The sequence below is a fragment of the Ictalurus furcatus genome, chromosome 17 (genome assembly GCF_023375685.1).
Source record: "Ictalurus furcatus strain D&B chromosome 17, Billie_1.0, whole genome shotgun sequence".
Taxonomy (NCBI): domain Eukaryota; kingdom Metazoa; phylum Chordata; class Actinopteri; order Siluriformes; family Ictaluridae; genus Ictalurus; species Ictalurus furcatus.
This window is the reverse complement of record NC_071271.1, coordinates 11,123,496-11,145,377: the sequence shown is the minus strand read 5'-3', so window position 1 is coordinate 11,145,377 and position 21,882 is coordinate 11,123,496. Positions and strand designations below refer to the sequence as shown.

The 21,882-nt window shown below is 40.1% G+C and overlaps 2 protein-coding genes across 7 annotated transcripts in view; one reads left to right on the top strand and one right to left on the bottom strand.

Annotated features, from left to right (window-relative positions):
- The first annotated feature begins 601 nt into the window (after window positions 1-601).
- On the top strand, window positions 602-3,947 carry ckmb (creatine kinase, muscle b). The gene is made up of 7 exons (XM_053647608.1): window positions 602-709; window positions 1,907-2,117; window positions 2,327-2,481; window positions 2,567-2,699; window positions 2,788-3,083; window positions 3,182-3,371; window positions 3,456-3,947. Exons 2-7 carry the CDS (start codon window positions 1,928-1,930, stop codon window positions 3,632-3,634), a joined length of 1,143 nt encoding a protein of 380 aa, XP_053503583.1. The 5' UTR covers window positions 602-709; window positions 1,907-1,927; the 3' UTR covers window positions 3,635-3,947.
- A 3,520-nt stretch (window positions 3,948-7,467) lies between these two features.
- Window positions 7,468-21,882, bottom strand: part of mark4b (MAP/microtubule affinity-regulating kinase 4b) — a 41,973-nt gene continuing 27,558 nt past the window's right edge. For 2 of the 6 annotated variants that reach the window (XM_053647604.1, XM_053647602.1), the window contains exons 5-18: window positions 20,763-20,811; window positions 19,664-19,729; window positions 19,181-19,251; window positions 18,909-18,965; window positions 18,503-18,739; window positions 17,768-17,887; window positions 16,772-16,871; window positions 16,124-16,233; window positions 15,850-16,030; window positions 15,371-15,582; window positions 14,898-15,001; window positions 13,279-13,554; window positions 9,698-9,742; window positions 7,468-8,239 (exon numbers count right to left, since the gene is read on the bottom strand). In XM_053647604.1, the coding sequence (XP_053503579.1) occupies window positions 7,915-8,239; window positions 9,698-9,742; window positions 13,279-13,554; window positions 14,898-15,001; window positions 15,371-15,582; window positions 15,850-16,030; window positions 16,124-16,233; window positions 16,772-16,871; window positions 17,768-17,887; window positions 18,503-18,739; window positions 18,909-18,965; window positions 19,181-19,251; window positions 19,664-19,729; window positions 20,763-20,811 (1,953 nt within the window). In that variant the 3' untranslated portion in view covers window positions 7,468-7,914. Of the gene's footprint in view, window positions 8,240-9,697; window positions 9,743-12,218; window positions 12,302-13,278; window positions 13,555-14,495; window positions 14,642-14,897; window positions 15,002-15,370; window positions 15,583-15,849; window positions 16,031-16,123; window positions 16,234-16,771; window positions 16,872-17,767; window positions 17,888-18,502; window positions 18,740-18,908; window positions 18,966-19,180; window positions 19,252-19,663; window positions 19,730-20,762; window positions 20,812-21,882 lie in introns of those variants that run through there. The other 4 variants (XM_053647607.1, XM_053647605.1, XR_008388299.1 and 1 more) reach the window with 4 other exon arrangements.

Genomic DNA, 21,882 nt, shown 5'->3' with positions numbered 1-21,882 from the left:
ATATATATATATATATATATATATACACACACACATCCATATATATATGGTCATCCGGTGCTCCAACATTTATGAAAACAATGTGGTAGCTCATTTAAGGTTGGGCTACGTTTCAGCTAGCCCAGTGTTGGGTCCTTAACCACGGCCTTTAACCCTCAACTGGTCAGCTACATGCTTGAACTGCATCCTGCTTCAGTTCTAAGTTGCTTAGAAGCATGTGTCAAATGGGAAAATGCTATAAATAATTGAGCCCCGATGAGCCTCTATCCAAGTGACTCTTTTCAAGGTAACTCTGAACCTAATAAGTTACAAGCAAAATATTGACAAAATATTCTTCAACACAGATGCCTTAACAGTTATCAAATGTTTAAGACAGGAAATGTTGGTTTTGAATTACTCTGGGAACTTCTCCACAACTCCCTTTGTCACTAACCAGAGAGGGACAGGCAGAAGGTGCATGGGCGGGAACAGCTGTCACCCTGTCTCTGGTGTTGTGATGTTGGTTCTTTCCTTTTAGAATCCAAGCCTCCTAACAGAGAGTGCTAATCTCCAATAGATTGAGAGCATGCATGGACTGTGCAGCCAATGGGCATTAACCATTGGAGTATATAAACCAAGGTCTGACATTTTGAAGAGCTGGGCAACCCCTACATTGGCTTTGGTGAACAGGATCTGATCCCAAGGACTGTTACCTTGTTCTCTCGTGCAGGTAAAGCAATGGCGACAATACAGATTGAGGCATGTGGGAATTGGGTAATGTTTGTGCTGAAAAGCACAGTTAATGGTGGATTTTAAAAAAAACAACAAAAAAACAATTTTGAATGAAAGTATCCAACAGTTTTCAACAGAAATTGCTAAAAATTCATCAGTCTATGGGGTTGTGGTGTGATTATTTAGAGCCTTCTACATTTTTTTTTGCTGGATTCCTGATGGAGAAAAAATATTCTGTTGTATATTGAAACCAGTGTTAGTCCATTTTATTTACATTGAATGAAATATGAAATGAGCCAAGCATGTAACCCCTTAAACTCCCAAGACCTGTCGACAAATTTCTCACTCTTGTAACTATAAGACTTTTCCTATTAGTCTATCTAGTTTATTTACTGAATAATTCATAGACGTTAATGAATAACATGCTTTAAAATAAATAACTGAATAATATGGTATGAATTTAAGGGGTTTAAAAGCACCAAAAATAACATAATTCTTAAAAAATGTATTTTATTCTATAAAAAATATGTGAGGACAGCTGGAGTGGTCTTGCCATCTAAGCTAGAATTAGCTGTGTGTGTGTGTATGAGTGACACCTGTTGTGTAAGGTCAGATGCTATGGCAGAAGGGCAATATGACTTAGGGGTGTTTAATTTTCCAAGTATGTTTCAAATATAATGTCCTTGTTCAAACAAAATGCAGAGAACATGAAATTTTCATTTTAAATTCATTCTGTAGAATATTTCTTGTAATTGTGCACTCGAGTTATGATAATCTCTTCAACCAACATCAACACTAGTATGAAAGAGGTTTTTTTTTGTCATTAACAATGGGAGTTTATGCTTTCTGACATGGACAGAGTTCTAACTTTGGTTCAAATATTCATGTACACCAACCCCCAAAGAAACGAGAGAGGTGCATATACTAGCTGGACAGAGTTTGCAGTCATGCTAAAAATATCATCTGTGGTCTGATACATATAAGCATGTGGACCATGCCCCAACCATTTTATGCAGTAACTTGAAACGTTAGTTTCAGTTAGCCAGACAACTAGTTACTGTGTGACCCAGGTTTACTAGTTGCTGTGTGACAAGGCCCAAATATGTCACCCCTGACTGCTAGGAATAATTATAGGTCTCTGTTAGCAAAAAAAAAGTAGCCTTTACATTATTTGTTACCCATGCACTTTTCACAGATCATCTAAAAAACTGCAATCATGACTAAGAACTGCAACAATGACTACAAGATGAAGTTTCCTATGGAGGAGGAGTACCCTGACCTCTCCCAGCACAACAACCATATGTCCAAGGTACTGACCAAGGACATTTACAACAAGCTGAGAGGAAAGTCTACCCCAAGCGGCTTCACTCTTGATGACTGCATCCAGACTGGTGTGGACAACCCTGGTAAGCAGGCCTGTACAAATACACAGTTGGTCTTAGCAATGCACCATTCCATCTTGGAACATTTTAGCTACACTACCACAATAATAATTTGGGTTAGATAAGGTTTAATTTAGATGACTAATGTCAAATTTTAGATAAATTCCAGTATTAAAGGCATCTCAATTCCATTAGAGTTTCATAAGACATGCTATTTTTTATTCTGTCTCCAGGTCATCCTTTTATTATGACCGTTGGTTGTGTTGCCGGTGATGAGGAATCCTACGAAGTCTTCAAGGATCTCTTCGACCCTATCATTTCCGACCGTCATAGTGGCTACAAGCCCACCGACAAGCACCATACTGATCTGAACTGGGAGAACCTGAAGGTGTGGAAAAATACAAAAAATTTCTAAATCTTAGGGATTTTGTTTAGGTATAATATTTTCTTGACGTCCTCCATTCTTTATGTAGGGTGGTGATGATCTTGACCCCAACTACGTTCTGAGCAGCCGTGTACGTACTGGCCGCAGCATCAAGGGTTTCACCCTGCCCCCCACCAACAGTCGTGGTGAGCGCAGAGCTGTGGAGAAGCTGTCCATTGAGGGTGAGTCTCAGCCATCAATCTACCAGCAGCTAGTTACAGTACATTCCCACTGGTAAAAAGTAAGCTTTGGTCCTGCTTCATTTCACAGCTTTGACCAGCCTGGATGGTGAGTTCAAGGGCAAGTACTACCCCCTGAAGGACATGACTGACAAGGAGCAGGAACAGCTGATCGCTGACCACTTCCTGTTTGACAAGCCTGTCTCTCCACTGCTGCTGGCTGCTGGTATGGCTCGTGACTGGCCTGATGCAAGAGGCATCTGGCACAATGACAACAAGACCTTCCTGGTCTGGGTGAATGAAGAGGACCATCTGCGTGTCATTTCCATGCAGATGGGTGGCAACATGAAGGAGGTCTTCAAGAGGTTCTGCGTTGGTCTACAGAAGGTAAGACATCCAGATTTCTTGAAAGACATCCAGAAGTCTGAAAACACAGAACTGAATAGAACTCAAAGAATTGACATCCTTGTTCTGCACGTACACAGATTGAGGAGATCTTCAAGAAGCACAACCATGGATTCATGTGGAATGAGCATCTTGGTTTCATCCTGACCTGCCCATCTAACCTGGGTACTGGTCTGCGTGGTGGTGTGCACGTCAAGCTGCCCAAGCTCAGCACACATGCCAAATTTGAGGAGATCCTGACCAGACTCCGTCTGCAGAAGCGTGGCACAGGTATACATTGTTATTACTGCAAACCGCCCAGACCTCCCGACTGAATACTTTGAACTGCTTGACCCTCATTTTTCACTTGTCCAGGTGGTGTGGATACTGCTTCTGTTGGTGGCGTGTTTGACATCTCCAATGCTGACCGTCTGGGTTCATCTGAAGTGCAGCAGGTACAGCTGGTGGTTGATGGTGTGAAGCTCATGGTTGAGATGGAGAAGAAGCTGGAGAAGGGCGAGTCTATCGATGACATGATCCCTGCCCAGAAGTAAAGTGGAAGTAGTGTTTCTTTTTGTATTTGTTCTTATGAGTAACCTTACCATCTAAGGAGCAAACAAGCAGGAGAAGTGCTCCTGACTGACATTTCCAAGAGAACTACATCCTGCTCCCTCTCTTTCTTACTTTACATATTTTCTCTTTTCCCCATTAACCATTTTCTTTTCCTCCTTTTTACTGTCACTCTTTTTCAATCTTCCTGTAACATCTTGGGATCAAATCGCCGCATAGATCAGGAAGCTCTGACTGTGCTGTATTCACCTTTGTTTTGATTGTACAAAGTAATTAAAAGCCCCATGAAACAATCAACTCTATGTGTTATGGCTCCTAATTCTATCTCATGTGTGACCACAAAATGACAATCATTATTAATAAAAATGGGAATTATTAACATGATTTGTTCTAGAAAGCAGGATTTAAAAAAAAAATGAATCTAACCTGTTCATCTCAAGATTTATGAAAATATGGATTCCTCCCATAAAGCTAAAAGTTTTTTTGAGTGAAATTTGTCATAAGTATTATAATACTGCTATATAATAAGTATAAATGTAATGTAATCAAGATATTACTTAAACCTTTTAATATTTACTTTGAGTGACCTTTTTAGCTAGCAAAATTACTTTTTTTTGCTTTATTTGATTGTCTAAATAAAAATATTTGAACCATGAATAAACACAAAGAGTTTAATAGCGCTAATAAATTATAGATTGAGCACTTTTTGCCATCTATGTCCCTCAGCACAAAACAGCACAAATTCTCATGATCATTGGTGCATCGTATCATCCCAGAGATGCTAACCATTGTGCACATAAAGACAGGTAAATAAAGGGAAAAACTGGTAGTTCTGTTATGCTGCAGAGGTCTTTTAGCTGGCATGGTTTTAGTTAATTATATATACATGGAGCAAAGAGTCATTCTTTTCCTTGTCATGCTACCTCCCTTTTTTTGCAGTTATATAGTTTAAAATATTCTCTCTGTTTGCCACATTGGCATGGACACTGTTCCATTGTTAGTGGTGAACACATAAAGCACAGACAGGCTTTAAAGTCAATGAGTTTATTCCTCAGTCACCTCAGCTGTTCCCCTTTCTGTTCACATACAAGCAGAAAAATAATCTAAAACTTTTAAAAGAACAAAATGAAATCATAATTTACCTACACAATTTTACATATTTATACAGTCAGTTAGCCTTGCAGGAGGAGGAGAGACAGTAGGCGATGATTTACCTCAGGAGTCAAAACTGCCAATGCTAACCTAGTAGGCAGTCTTACTTTTAACCAGAAAATGACTTCTTTTAACTTAACCTGCTTAAAAATGGAGCAAAACAAAAACACATAATGTTTTTGACACTTTAAGTATGTGGAAGGAACACACACACACACACATACACACAAGAAAAAAAGGCATTTTTGCTCAGGGTAACTAAGGCTACTTCTTATTTTGATGTCATGACAAGCCACATGACCAGCAGAGGCTATTATTTTTTATTATTTCACCAAAGAACATAGTGAACACAACACTTATTGTAGTGTTTACCAAACCAGTCCTCAGTCCTTCCTCCCAACACACCCGCACCAGGTCTTCAGGATTATCCAGTGTTCAGGTGTACTGGAGCTGTGACACAACAAAATGTGGAGTATCTGGGATCCCTGAGGACCGGTTTGTGAAACAGTGACTTAACGTAACAGTGTTGAGTACTTTACCCCTTAAACACATTCATATTTTGTAACTATGATGAATTATTTTGCAATTCCAGTGAAACCAATAGGAAATGTATGCACATACAGGAGTGAAGAACGTATAACTGGACCCGCCCACCTGTCCCGCTAGTTTAAGGGGTTAAGACTACTTATGTTTATTAACTAAAGAACAAAAGCCACACAGTGTTTTTATTTCAATTGAAAATTCAATCCCCCTACACACAAAGACATACATAAACACGCACACACACACACTCGGCTGGAATAGAGAGATTTTTCATGTTTTCTAGGTTCACGCTATATGCTTCCATAATAACTACTTGAGACCAGTTCAACCTTTAAGGCTTTGCCCTGGACTGCATTTGCTTCTGACCGGATCCGCAACCAGGTTTTTAAATAGTGTATTATTTGGTTTTATGTAATCCCAGAATCTTGGTGACAACTAATTGAATCAGCAAGGCACCAAGTCATTAAAGAAGCAGACTGAGCTGTGAATTGTGAATGCTCCTTGACTGTAAACATGAACTGGCACGTTCTGGCATCCATGTTAAAAACAGGTCACAATGCATAAACCACTGATCAACACCGCCAGTACAACCAGGGAACCAATAAACAGCAAGCCTAAGAAACCCAAGAGTTTTTTTACTCCAGAGCCTCGATCAAAAAGACATGGCTTTTATGCTGATTTAATTTTTTTTATATTATAAGCAAATTTATCAAATATTTCTTATTATGAGAATATTACAATTTATAGATATCTACCGGTAGGCAATTTTACAAATTTCAAGTTTAAAATTGTATTATTCTATTAGAAAATAATTCCAAGCATTTGTTTATAGAAGCTAAATTATCTGCCAACAGAATAAGACAACTTCAAACTGGAGATTAACAAATATGTCTAGAAATAAGCTACTGATGTTATAGTTATTAAAATAATCTCATAATAAGAAATTAATTTGAGTATATTTAATATGCTTGCTAAAATTTTTGAAGTTTCCATAGACTAACAAGTAAGAATCAAAATCTGAAGAAAAAAAATAATAAATTAAAAATTTTAATCTTGGTTTTAGAATAATTTTTTTTTTTTTTTTTTACCATGGTAGTAGATTGTGGCTCACAATAAAACAATTCCTGTTCACAAGTTGTTCAGTGAAATTTAGGAACACACTCTCTTTAGATAGCCCTTGTGCCTTAGCAAACATTTCAGAACAGTGCTCATAGGAACTGTACAGCTATAATTTCATGAAGGATAGCTGGCACCGGACGGTCAGTACATCTCTTCACACGCTAACATCACTACATCAGCGCACTACGGCACACAGTAATAATGACACTGAATTAGAGAGGCCATTTTGAGCTAGGAATACAAAGTAATTTACATCAAACAGTGCTGAAATTATATCACAGGATAATTTGGCAGATGTTTTAGCACCCCAACACTTGTCACATTATCAAAAATATAGTACATCTACGACTGTTAGGTGACAGATCCAAGGCTACAGCTAGATTTGTACGCTCCAGGGTTTTATACAAATGAATGCTGAAGCAATTTTGCACAGTGCATGTAAATATTTCCTTGTTTAAGATGGTGAATGCTTCTAACAAATCAATGGAAAGCTGCAGTTTTGTGTCCGTTTAGCAGGATCCTCTATTGGCTGTATAACAGAGGCTTCTCACCAGCATAATACTTACAGAACAACAGAAGGAGTGTTGTGTTTTGACTTGGCTTGACAGGCGCAGTGTACCATTTAAGGCAGGGGTGTTCGATCTAATCCGCAAAGGGCTGGTGTGGATGCAGGTTTTCATTCCAATCAAGCAGGAGCCACAGCTGAATCCACCTTTTAAATCAGTTGATCTTGGCTTTCAGTAGACTCAGGTGTGGTTTCTGCTTGGTTGGAATGGAAAACCTGCATCCACACCGGCCCTTTCCAGATAAGACTGGACAACCCCTGATTTAAGGGGAAACACAGTTCAAAAAAAGTGATTCTCACTCAACCCTAAAGTGCTACTGTACAACAAGAGAAGTTGCATTACTGAGAACAACTGCTGAAACGCAGACAAACAAAAAGCCATAAAGGCTACAATGTTAGTGGCTCAGAAGAGCAGCCATCACTTATCCCCAAATCTCACAGGTTTATACAGCTTTTTATTCCAATTAGGCAGCTCTTAAACCTGTGTTTGGCTGTTTTTCCATCCACAGAAAATGTTAATATAAAATACACACAAAAGAACTGGTCTTCAGGACATGTTTGATAATTGAAGTGTTCAGGATGGTGCAAGTTTTAAAGGAACAAAAAGAAATGTTCAAAATGTAATAGCAGCTGTTAAAAGGAAATGACATGAAGGGCTGAGACGCCATGGTGAAGATAAATGTCTGTCAAAACTGGAACAGCAAATAGCTTGGCTAAGACACAGAGTAGGAATCAGTGGGGAGGGGATTTCTTTCAGCTGGGCCTGTATGTGGCAACCACGATGCTCTCCATGTTTGTTTCAGAGTCTGTACGAATGGGTGTAGGGAAGTTGCCATTATATTGTCCCCTGCTTTGCTTCCATACCCTTCTGCCCACTGTTGCCATTTAAAGCTCCAGCTCTTTGGACACTTTGGTAGCAATGTCCCGAAAAGCGAGTGGTGCCCCCCATAGGCGCTTGAATCGGACCCCGCTGGCCTCTGTAGGCAGGTGGCCTACTTCAGCCTCGAATGCTACCCGGGAGCCGGCAGCACCGTGTGTGCAGGAGAGGAGGAACGGACCAGCCTGGTGCACCTGGCAACCGCAGCCCTGCGCCGCCTCACGGACTGCCAGTACCACCTCGGCTGGGTCCCGCGCGCTCTGCACCTTCACATCCCAGCTGCATCGGGGGGGCCGGGGCTCTGCCGCTTTTTGATACCCAGATAGATGGCGACTGTGAGAGAGAAAAAGAGGAAGGGAATGTTTGGGGAGGTGGTGGGTTGAAATGAAACATAGGAGATGAAAAGAGGTGTGGGCAGAATATGTGGTGAATGGGTGGATAGTGGTTGGGGTGGGGAGGGGAGGGGGGAGGTGGAAGAAGGGTATATGTTAGAAATCTTGCAAAACAATAAAAAAAATATGCTCTGAATTAAACAATTTGATAAATTCATTGTTTTACCTGCAGGTTTTTCGTAGCAAGTTGATATCCAATAAACATTTGGTATTACATGTAAATGTTTAATCAATTAGGACTATCATATTATAACAGTAACTACTAATATAACTACTCATATTTTTACTCATTGCTCTGATATTTATTTATGTGTCTCTCTTTGAAGATTTGAATACTAAAAGAGGAATATATTTTTATTCCCATTACAATGCATATTAATAACATGTATCTAAATATATAATATACATTCCTAATATAATGTTTTTACACTGTAAGTATTTGCAGTGCATATGTCTACATATACTCACTCTTTACACACTGAAACCTGAGATACTTACATTTAGTCCTTCAATGTCACAAAGTTATTAAACATGTATTTATACATATATTATACAAATGCGATATCTTCTGCAAGGTCTCCGAACTCGCACTTAAAACATGCTTAATATCAAGCATTGATACAGAACTGCGTTCACCCACAGCATGGACTCTGTTGATGAACGCAGTTGGGTTTGTTCTCAGTCACCCATGGCAACAAACAAAACCAGCAGGCATGTAGCAAAGTTCTACAAATCAACCACCATAAATTCAGGCACACAGCACGACCTTCAAACCACACCAAGTTAATCATAATGATGTTCTTAATGGCCTTTCAGTTAATGTCCAATTTAAGGGTTTTCATTTCAAGCAATATCTGCAGTTAGAAAGTGCATACGGGTCAAAGGGGACGGGGGCAGATGGAGGAAGGGGGTCTACTCTAAAAATAAAATGCTAGATATTTAACAGTTGGTGCACATCACACAAAGTGCACAGAGTAGATGCTCTGGGTATATGCACAGGTCATATATTTAAAAAAAAATTACCTGGTGTTCTTAACCTGACAGTTTGCTTCTGGGGCATTTGAGGGGAGGAGAGAGAATCAGTTTTAATGGTTAGAGTCGGTTTTGTGAACACAGATCTCAGAGAGCTGGAAATAAATTACAGACAAATTACACTTTCTACATTTAATCTGTGTTCAGAAAACTGCTCCTAAGTTCATCAGCTACGTTTAAATCTTCACTGTCTATAAAAAGTGCACAGAAGATCTAAAGGAAAAAGTCTTAACTGACTCTGTTCTCGTCTGCATCTGTAATATAGATTCACACAGCTGGAAATATTCTATCCTGAGTTAAGTAAACATAACTGAAATTTTGGTCTGGAATGATGGAAAACGTTCAAATTAAGTCTATACACTCTTACCTTGTGACCGGAGATCTGCAGACTCTCTCAGGTTCGTCTGTGACCCTCAAGAACAAACAAAATTTTGAGTTAGGAATCAGCTGAGAGAGAGCGTCACTCTCCATTAAACCTATTAATCACTGCTAATAAGAAGACAAAGTGGAATATCTACATACATTTAATGAGCATATGTACCTGAATAATAATATGAACCATTTATATTAACTATATAATAACCAATATAATATCACTATTTACAGTAAACGTGGATTTGTACATGTGCCAATTTGCTTAGAATTCGTACTTTTGGGAATACTGGTTACCTAAAGACCTAGTCAAGAATTAAAGGGGACCTATTATGCAAAATTCACTTTTACATTTTGTTTGAACATAAATGTGTGTTGACTGTGTGTGTACACAACCACCCTATAATGGTTAACATCCACCCGCTCCTTTTTTTATCTTCCCCATAAATCATAAACAGTGTCTCAAAATGAGTCGTTTGTCTTTTCTATCCAATGTGACATCACATTAGAACAGGCCCCGCCCACGACTGGTGACGGACTCTGCCCTATTATCATAGCTCCTCCGCTGAGTGAGCTGCAAACTGTCCACTATGTTCTCTGTGCTGGAGCAGCTACAGTGATGAGAAGAATGTCTCAGCTTCGTAAGCTTTGTAAGTGTTGTGTTGTAGGCTGTAAGAATGAACATAAGGGTCTTCATGTGCTCCCGGCATCAGAGCCACTGAAGACGCAGTGGAGAAGTTTTATTTTTGAAGGAAATGTGCCCCAAAAAATAGCTACATTCGTGTATGCTTGTGCGACTCATTTTGCACCAGACTGCTTTGTGAATGAGGGTCAATACAAAGCTGGATTTGCTGAAAAGTTGATTCCTAAGAATGGATCGGTACCAACTGTTCGAGATCCAGCTTCATATCCAGAAGACGCAAGTATCGCACTTTATATTTTGTGAATGTTTGCAAATTGTCTTTCCGAATGTGCTTTTAGCAGACTCAACGGCTAATGCGGCTAAAGTTACCATAGTCTCTGATTGTCTTCACAGAGACCAGAGCTATGTCGTCATTTTATTTTTAACCGGAAAACACTTAATGCCTGTATAATTCATACATTCTGGTTCATACATATAGGGCTGAACACAGGTATTTATGGTGGCAGTCATATTGGCTCTCCTGATTTGTTGTTGCCGTAGTATCCGAATCACAGCCCTCTTCTGGAAAAGGGGCGGGGAGCAGCAGTTCATTTGCATTTAAAGAAAGACACACAAAAACAGTGTGTTTTTGCTTCCACCCAAAAAGGGGCATTTTCAGCATGGATAAATGATCCGTGGGGTTTTTTGAACTGAAACTTCACAGACACATTCTGGGGACACCTGAGACTTACATTACAACTTATAAAAAGCAGCATAATAGGTCTCCTTTAAATATCTACATTCTCTTCCATACCCTAATAAAACAGTATATTTATTTGAGTAAATGTTTACAACCCCACACATTTGGTGCTCAAAGCACCCAAACATGATACAGCAGAAACCTATCATAACTTGTTGCCTGAAGACACTGGCAGTTTCCGGGCACTGTTGTATAAAGTTCTGACTTGCTGTCGCTATTATCCACAAGAATATCCATTAAGCTGGTTGCACAAGTAATTAAGATTTAGCCTGCATAGTGATCAGTCTAAATGCTCTTACTAAATATATCAGACTTATCACCATAAATATCACCATAGTATTCTTGAGATGAATAAAATGAGCTCAAATAGGCAGCTGAGTTTATGGTTCAATGGTTCAAAAGTTCAAGTTTTTCATAAACGAGTCACAAGATGAATCATGACATGAACTGGTCTAAGCATACCACTGGATCAGTGGATGACTGGTGAGGAAAGGAAAAATAAGAAGGAACAAAAACAAAGCAGAGAGATGCAGCCCATATTACAGTGCCCCCTAGTAACCAAGCACACCTGCGGCTTAGCCTCCTTGTGGAGGGTGTCCATAAGTGTCTTCTGGACAACTGTCAAGTCAGCAGTCTTCCCCATGATTGTGGTTGTGTGTACTGAACCAGACTGAGAGATTAAATCTCAGGAAACCTTTTACAGGTGCTTTGAGTTAATTAGCTGATTAGAGCTCATCTCATGTCGACATTTCTGTATTATAAAATTCTTTATTCTAATATTTTGAAATACTGGACTTTTGATTTCCATGAGCTGTAAGCCGTAATCATTAACATTAAAAGAAAAAAAAGGCTTGAAATATTTCACTTCATGTGTAATGAATCTAGAAAATATGAAAGTTCCACTTGTTGAATTAAATTGCGGAAAAAAAAAACTTTTCCACAATATTCAAATTTTTTGAGATGCACCTATTTCAACATCAACATTCTTTGTGTATTCAGATGTGCTAGTGACAATGGCCTCAAGGGGGAGCTCTACTCCTCAGTTCCAGAGAAAAGGCACTGAACATGGGTGTGGTGTGCAGAAAGGAAGGGGGGGCAGGGGAGATGGAAAGGTGGAAAGATGGGAAGACTTACTAACTGTTTTCGATCCATGTGGCAGAGGGCAGCCAGAGACGGACTTGTTTGAGCTCTGACGCTTAGAAGGGTCAAGATTGACCCTAGGAGATGTAAAGGGGAAAGTAGGAAAGAGGATAATATGACACAAAGAGAGACAGAAACAGAAAGAGCGAGTGAGAGAGCAGAAAAGGTTGACAGAGAAACAAGCCTGCCAAGGAAACTAACTGCCAAGGAAAAAAAAGCAAAAAAGACAGAGCACCCGAATTGAGCCAAGAAATTAAGAAAGAGGCAATAATGTGCACTGGGAGAGTTAGAAGCACTTGGTTAATAAAGAAGGGGCATTGAAGGAGAGGTAATGCAGCATATGCACACAATTATTCGGATAATGCTGCCTCATGTGAAGATCATCGTTAGCTGATTACACAAAAAAAAGTTCCTACTGCCTACTGGCATTGATTTTCAGTTCCTAGGTAGTAAGGGAGGTATGAATTATGGCTTTTAGGTGGATAACCAAATTGTAAAAAGCTGTTTCAGTGGAAACACGGAACACCTCCTGACTTTAGCTAGAAGAGCCAACATTTCCTGCTAGATGATTTCATATTTTTAGCAGATAACATGAATTCGAAGAATCAAGATCTTCTAGATGAATCCATTTACTTTAATGCATTCTTGTAAAACACATGTTCTTCATTCATGCTCAGAAAATAACTTTGCTGGATGTACTGTAAACCTACTGTAAAGAGCTGTTCATTATAGCGGTTTGTGGACAAGGGTGAACCCATCTACTTGTCCGTCCAACAAAATAGAGACTTAACAATCTTTTAACACGGTTGATTTTAAATTTCACTGATTATATACACAAAAAGCTGATAATTCATGAACAGGTCTGCCTGATGGAAGGCTGTGTGACAGAATATACATATATTATATATATAAAACATTTTGTCAGAACGAAATCAGTTCAGTTCACCTCTGCACACTATGGAGAGAAAAAAACAAAACAAAGCAAAAAAAAACAAACACCCTCTCTCTGTTCCACATATGCATGCTTGTCCTGTAGTCTGTTGTCTCGCCTTACCTGCGTGTAAGCTTGGAGGTGAGTTTGCTTAAGAGGTTTGAGGTGGCACGGGTGCGGGTGTGGGGCAGCGGGCTGGCATCGCGGGACAAAGTGGGGGAGGCTGGTGGGGCATGCGCAGGCACCCGGCGCTCCCGGAGCTGACCGCCATGAAAAGTGCTGCGGACAGTGGAACCTCGGGTCAGGCGGGAGCGTTCGGCTGAGGAGGATGAAGCCACCCCCGCCCCAGATATGCTGTGTGTGGAGGGAGAGGCTGGAGGTAAACGGTGAGAATGTGAGCTGGAGAAAGAGAGGGGAAAAAAAAAGAAAACAAATTTTCAGTTATAGGTAGCAGAGAGACATGACAAACTGAGTGCAGTTATAAGGCAGGAGCAAGATGATCAGATAACAGACAGATGGGGCCTTCAACAGTGTGGCAGAATCATTGAAATCAATCATACGGGAATGCGCCGAGTCACCCGGCTATGAGATTCTTCTATCTCAGTCTCTTATTTATTCTCTCTGACGACAGATACAGCTGGTTCTCCTGAGCAGAAAACACACATAGCTGATCATAAGAGAGCAAGTTAGGAGAGTATTAGGAGGGAGCAGTGTGAGGGAAACTGCAAATACCAGGACACGAAGACCTACATGTCACGTGAGACGGAACGATAAGGTGGAAGGAATGGAGATGGAGAATAGAGTAAATAAAGACTAAACAGGAAGAGATATAGAGCGCTACAGACGTACGGCTGTTCAGCTGCTGTGGTTCAATTTAGGTCTTTGATTAGCCGATCTTGGAAACTGGCCCCCCCCCCGCCCCACCCCCCACAGTGATGCTCACATTGCACTTTAGCACTGCACTAACAGATCTCACACAGCACCTCTGTCTCGCCACTGGCCTTGGGCCACTTCACTTTTCGCTCTAAATAACCATGCACTAATAGCGCTGCCTATACACACAGCCAGAAGCACATATCTGACTCTAATGGAAGCTCAGAGCCTTGAAGCAGAGCTGAGTGTATTTGCAAACCTCGTACAAAATATTTAGCTATGCATAAAAACTACATAATTGTGTCATCACTTCATTCAGTAAATATATTAAATATAATGCGTGTATATAATACATTACCTAAACAATGACAGCTAGAACAGAACAGTGCACATCATTTAAGTAACTATGACAACAGATGTGCAGTGAAGTTATGCAGTTTAGAAGAAATGCAATCAAGCATGTAAACCATGTTTATGTTGTTTCTGTGAGCGTGATGTGTGCTTTCACTAATCCCACAGTGCTGGAGAGGAAGTGCTAGATGAGAACAGCTACCCGCACGTTGATAAGTCTACATCCTCCTTTCTCTAGCACCTAAGGTCAAATGATCGCTGACTGCTGGTACGCCTCAGAGAGAGAAAGAAACAGGAAGAGTCCAGGAAACAGAAAAAAATTAAGGTGTAGAAACACCAACACAAACTCTGTGACGCAGAGTAAATAACAATAAACAATACTAACAATAAACAATACCACGTTTAAACGAAAAAGAACTATTTTTCTCGACTTTGCCTAGGTATCAGCTTGTTTTCAGACGAACAGAAGGTAAACGCTAGCAGACACACAGACAAAAAAAACCAAACAAACACATTACCTGTTTTCCTTGCCGTTCTGCAGTAAGGTGTGTCTATCAGTGCCTGAGCGATCTGTACATACATATGTGTTTCTGCGGGTCATGGCACTTGCTGGTACGTTGTTCTGGAGGGAAATAAGAATACAAAGTGATGAGCAGGACATTTGTTGAATACATATTTTTTTATAATTTATATCATAAACATTATCATATTTACAATGAATACATTAAACATGTATGTCTACTGTACTGCAGTAGCACAAACTTACATAAAATTTACATTTACATTTAAATGTTATCTGCTCTAACAATACAAACTAATTCGATAAGTCTTAATCACTTCATGAGCTGTATCAGCTGTATGTACAAGACTTGGGTTTGCTGTAGATTTCGGTTAGCATTCAATGCCTTTCTTAACACTACATTTCAGTACAATCACTTTGCATTCTTCTTCAATAACACAACAGCCGATGTGATTCAAGAGTTTTGTTTACTGAGGCGACAGCGGCTTCCTTGCGGCGATCAGGGATCTCTGCTTTGTTGGGGTTGTTAGCTGTGCTGACCATGGGGCTGGAGGGTGGGATGTTACGAGTGCCCACCACACTGCAGCCTGCCTTTCTCGTGGACAAACGCTCCTCCTTCAACTCAGACTCTCCTGTGCTGGTGGGGCTACGTTTAGGATGAGTTGTAGTCACTGCAGGACCACCTGCAAAACAAAAAAGGCAAAACAAAACAATAAAATCACTAGAGCTCCAAGAAGACTTTACTCTGTGGTATTCTAAACAGCCATATAATTGAACTAGGGATACGTGCGAATATTAAAGAATATGATGAAGAAATTATGAAAATATATGCCAGACTCCACCGTTATGTCTTAAACATCAAAGATGTCTTATCTAATAATCACTTTAATTCATGGCAAACCAGTTTGCCACTTTCAAGTTGGGACAGCTCAGGTCATTTGGAGACTTACAGAAGTCACTGTGCCGCCTCTGACGGTGGTAGGTGGAGGCAGTACGCTGTGGTTTGCTGTGGGTGGTGGAGGCCGAGCTGGATGAGGAGGTGGAGGAGTGTTTACTGGTACCATTGGTTATTGGACTGGGTCGAACCCGTGCTAAAGACAGAGTACTACTCGATCTGGACTCACTGCCATCCTGTACAGGTAAACAGGTAAGTGCAGAGGAGTGAGGAAAGAGAGTGTACACGCACGCACATACACACACACACAGACATCACAGGATGCTCACCTCACTCCTGCGGCTCAACAGCAGGTAAGTAGCAGTGATCTCGTTGTACTTTTGAGTTGTCAGAGCTTCCCTGATCTCCTCACGGGAAAAGCCCATCCCTATCATTACGTCTGGGAAGGAGAGAATAAGGAGACACAGATTTATAAATAAATAAATAAAGAAAGAAAGAAAGACAAAGACATCTAGTCAAGCAGTAAAAACAAACCAAGCTTTCACAGATACTAGTTTTAGTTCAGCACAGGGCTGTTCAAATGAAGAGCTATCTATATAAACGGCATACACACATTAAACGTATGATGAATTTGCAAGTACTGTAATGTTTACTGTATGTAAAGAGAGTGAAATCTGAGCTTGTGGCCCATTGTGACTGGTTGTGGAGTTTTTGGTTTTTTTTCCCACCTCCTGCTCCATTAAGAAATGTTTTAAAAATCTTGGTTTACTCCCACATGATAACACTGATTATATCATGATTAATTCTCTGTATTGAACACTGAGGAATGCATCCATAACTAAAAAAAACAAAACACCCTTGACCCAGACAATGAACGCCTCCAGCAAAATCTAAAGATAAGATGGCAGGATCAGGGTCTGCAGAAGCATGCTCAATCTCTTCTGCACTGCAAAAACAGAGATATGGGGAATTCTCACCTATCCTCTCCGGGTCATTGTAGTTCTCCACAGGCTCTACGTGTGGCTTCAGTTCATCTACCTCATAGCCAACATTCATCCACTTATCTTTCATGATTTGCTAAGGGAGAAGCAGACAACAGTAAGTTACACTAGACAGGCAAAAATGTGTATACCCCTTGGCCTGATACCTGTTAGAAACGGGTTTAGGGATTACAGAGTTTTGTTTGGTGAAATTAATTTGGCAAATTAAATCAGGTGAAACAGACCATTTGCAAACGTCAAACACCAATAGAGCTTTGTCCACCTACAGGACATTCCTCTTTCATCAGGACCTATATTCTAGTTTGATTCCTGTGTGAGTCAGCAGTGCTTGGTGATACCACTGCTATGTGGTACTAAGCATAAAAGTAGCCTCTTCTCAACATATCACCCAGCCTCATTTAATCTGTACATTTTCAGATTTACAGATCTTAAGAAAAGCTCCTAGATACAGCATTTAAAAAAAATAATTGAAACACACATGTAATGAATGGACAGAAAATAAGCAGCGTCAGAAACCATGAAAAGGGGATACTCTTATCTGGAGCATTATTTTCACAAATGTCTAGTAAACATACTAGTCAACAGTACTTAAATAATAATTTTGTACTCAATAGTACAAAGCAGTTCACATCTTTTTGCATTTGAATTAATTAAAGAGTATATTACTCTCCACCAAACAATATGAAACCAAATAATCAATAGCTGAAATGTAATCCAAATCCATGATATTGCCCTTTTCAAGTGATCTAAAAGATGACATTATTAGTCATGTGATTTGCAGCAATGAGTGGATCACATTGTTTGAGTATGCTACCCAACAAAGCTTGGATTGTATGCCATTGTATACGCTATCATTTGTAAGATGCTAAACATGTCTGCAAAGTAAATAACTAGAAAAATACATTTTCTGGCTCAGCCTCAAAAGCACAAAACTAGCAGGAAGTCTAGTAAGCTGCAGTGTGTCCTCCTTACCTCTAGGGTACAGCGCTTGGCAGGGTTGAGCACCAAGAACCTGCGCAGGATGCTCTCACAATCAGTGGACATGTAGAATGGCACACGATACTTTCCCCTCAGCACCCGCTCACGCAGCTCCTAATGGAAGAGAACAGAGTCCAGCCTTCTATTCAACACATGCTCTCAGGCATGGCAAAAGAAAAAAAGGGTGCGCTTGACCTACATCACAAATAACTCAGACAAAAGCAGTGCATGAAAGAGTCTACGAATGATGTAATAAGTACTTTGAAATACCCGGAAACAAAATTCCAGAAACAGAAACTGTTTTACAAATGCTTTATTAATCACTGTAGTCAAACCACTGTTTGAACCATCTTAGCAGGTATAGAGTTTAGCAAGGGCAAAAAAACAGCCCCAAAGCAGCCATAAACATAATGATAATGAGTCTTTATTGGTCACATATACATTACAGCACAGTGAAATTCTTTTTTTCACATATCCCAGCATGTCAGGAAGTTGGGGTCAGAGTGCAGGGTCAGCCATGATACAGCGCCCCTGGAGAAGAGAGGGTTAAGGGCCTTGCTCAAGGGCCCAATAGTGGGAGCTTAGCAGTGTTGGGGCTTGAACCCCCGGCCTTCCGATCAGTAACCCAGAGCCTTAACTGTCATGCCACTCCTGCCCCATACACAAACAAAGCGTGATCCACAACACAATCAAATGTTTGCAGAAAAATCAAGGAGAGAACTTGTTCACCTTGAGGTTCTGGCCATCAAAAGGCAGTGATCCGCTGACCAGTGTGTAAAGAATGACCCCCAGGCTCCAGATATCCACCTCAGGCCCATCATACTTCTTGCCCTGAAAAAGTTCAGGGGCGGCATAAGGGGGGCTGCCGCAGAACGTGTCCAGCTTACTGCCCAGCGTGAACTCGTTACTGAAGCCGAAGTCCGCGATTTTAATGTTGGAATCTGCATCGAGCAGAAGGTTTTCCGCCTAAGAGATGGTAATGAAAAGAGAGGGAGAGGCACAGACAGAGAGAGAATAAATAAAATGGCAAAAATAATATGTCATGCAAAACCTGAAAGTATGCGCAACATGATAACATGAAAGACAAACGCATGCTACTTTCAAAGAAACAGGCAGCACTAGAAACATCAATGACCTTTAGATCTCTATGGACAATCTTCTTCTGATGACAATAGTGAACTGCAGATACAATCTGAAAGAGAGAAATACAAACAGAGAACAAAGTGACTATTAAAACCACCATTAACACTACCATACATCCATATGAAGAAAACATTTTACATTTCCTACTAACAATATACTGAAAAAGCAAAACATAGCTCAGACGCTCAAACGGTCATGTGGAATAAAAAGAACGCTCAAAGGTTTAGAGCAAAGCCTTGGAGATTAGACGGCAGTGTAATTTACCTGTCGAAATTTAGCCCGTGCCTCCTTTTCCTTCATTCTCCCATGGGCCACGAGGTAGTCGAAAACTTCACCTGTCACAGGGGAGGACGAAAAATGGTTTATCAAGACCTCGTATTATCCGTTACCCTTGTACAGCACACCAGCTAAAAGAAACTTGGAACATGAACGTATAAAATGTTGTATGTAATGTTTAAAGCCCGGTTAAGACTGCTTAATACACATTAACACACAGTGACGTGCAAAAGAAGAGCCGAGCTCAGGGCATGACTGATATGACGCACACGTTTATTGTTATGTGTGGGTCTCTGCCAGGACTGATTGGAAAATGTAGTCTTAGTACATGTTTGATCTTGTATACGACACAGATGGAGGTGGTATACAACGTTAATAACGGGATGGTGTATTTATTCTGTATGCACATGTACATGTGAGAGCAAGTGTTTTAGTTTTAGATCCTGATTTCACATTTCGAGTGTTTCTTACCACCGCTGGCGTACTCCATTATAAGGTACAGTGTCTTCTCTGTTTCAATCACTTCAAAGAGCTGAACTGTACGGAAAAAACAACAGCACAGAATTGAAAGGGAGATTCAGAATCAATTCAGAAAATCCCGGTCTCATCTTTCAGACTATTCATCAAGCGGAAGGTGTTTAATAAGAAGCTAGTCAAGTTTTTCCTGTAATCAGGTATCCTTTTAAGTAGGTTTGATCCACTTCATTCATAAAGTGTGCACACCATTCATAAAGAAACAATCCGACTGTACTGTAAGCAATAGATCACCTCTCAGAGCAGTGTGCGGAATGGGGCAGATTACAACACATACACAAAACAGGTTAAGTCCTGCATATGCACATTGTTTAGACGTTTATCATCGGGGACTAACCTGCTGTACACGCCACACAGTAGGAGTATTTCATGTGGTGAATTTTCTGCTCATGCTCATAATTACAGCTTCATAGTCATGAGAATATGAACTATGACTGATCCATATTTAAATGATTCATTACAATTTATGATTGTTTATACTATTTATTTTATTTTATTTATTTTTGTTTACTGTACACCACAAGGTTTCTTAAACTTCTTTAAACTGTAATTTATATTCCACAGTCGCCCACAAATTTATTTCATTAACATAACCCAACAATTCTAATAGGCTCATTATTCAAATATGTACAACTCATTAAACTCAAAGAACGAGCCAAACAGGCTAATAACTGTATCACTTCAGTGATAACTATAATCACTTTATTTTTTTCATCAATAGACTGATGAAGGTCTTTGATGGTGTGTGTGTGTGTGTGTGTTTGCGTAAGCATCTGTGTATCAAGGAAGAAGAGGAAACCCCGTACACTGAACATGCTGTATAGTACACACGTGCTTTTGAGAAGGGCCACACGGGAGACAAAGGAGACTGTCCAGATCTCACATACTCATGTACTCTGCCTCATGTACACAGTACCTCATCTGTTGTAGGTGTAATAAATCACTGCAGTCTTATATGCTTGGGCCAGAGTGACAGCTTGGAGGATGAAATGAGGAGGGGGTTTCATAGTGGAGATACGTGCTTGAAACGACTCACCTATGTTTGGGTGGTTGAGGCTCTTCATAATCCGTACCTCTCGAAAAAGCTGCAGGAAAAAAAGAATAAAGAATTAAGCAAACTGCGTAATTTTATTAGAAAACAAGTTGACTTGTTACAAAAGGTGCAAGATCCTTCATTTAATTCAGTCCCATTCAGACAATACATATAGTCACAAAGCAGCTTTACAGAAATCCAGATGCAAATTTAGATCCTCAGTGAACAAGCCAGAGATGACAGTAACATGGAGAAACATCCTGGGGCGGCATGAGGAAGAACTCTTAAGAGGAACCAGATTCAAAAAGGAACCATTCGTCTTCTAGGTTAAACCAGATGGTGTGATTTAAAATCATTACTCTTCTACAACTGTATATGATAAAGTCAAACAGTGCCAAGTGTGTTAAACTGATGTTCAGTTTGAGCATGTAGGATTCCTGGGATAAGCAAAGGACAGCCTTGACGATTACAGCAGCAATTCTGAGGTACAAGTTCATGTCTTTATCAGTCTGTAGAGTATTTTGGGGAGTTTTTTCTGTTATTGTTGCATCCAAAAAAACTTGATTTTGCTCTGGCTTTAGAGTTTTCTGTGCTTTTTTGCAGAAAACGACCTAAATTGGTGAAATTGCAATTGCAGGAAATTATTTTGCATGGTCTTTCACAGTGATGTTTGTTGGTAAATGAGGCCTTTTCACTGTACTCATGTTCGACAAAGGTGAACCGAAGAAGGCTTTGGCTGAATGCATGTTGTGATGACGTCACATGATGCAGCTTGGCCCAAATCTGTGGAAAATCTGCGGTAATTTTGAAAAATTGCAAGCTCTTCAGAATATTGCCGAGTTTTGCTTGACTTTGCGTTAATTTCTGCCATCGCAAAATCCAGAAAGGACTGCTTTATGTGTAGGACCACCAATGATGGATCAAACCAGAGTGAAAAACTCCCAAAGATAGCACCATAAAGAGCGGAACAAAGGCGGTGGCTCTGGGTGCAATGCCAGAGCGCTAATCGCTTATTATGCACTCTTATGTACTGAACCTCTGTCTTGTCTTGCTCAAAATCATTAAAATATGCAGTGATAAAGAAAAGACAAATAACAACAAATAAAATAATGTTCATTTTTAA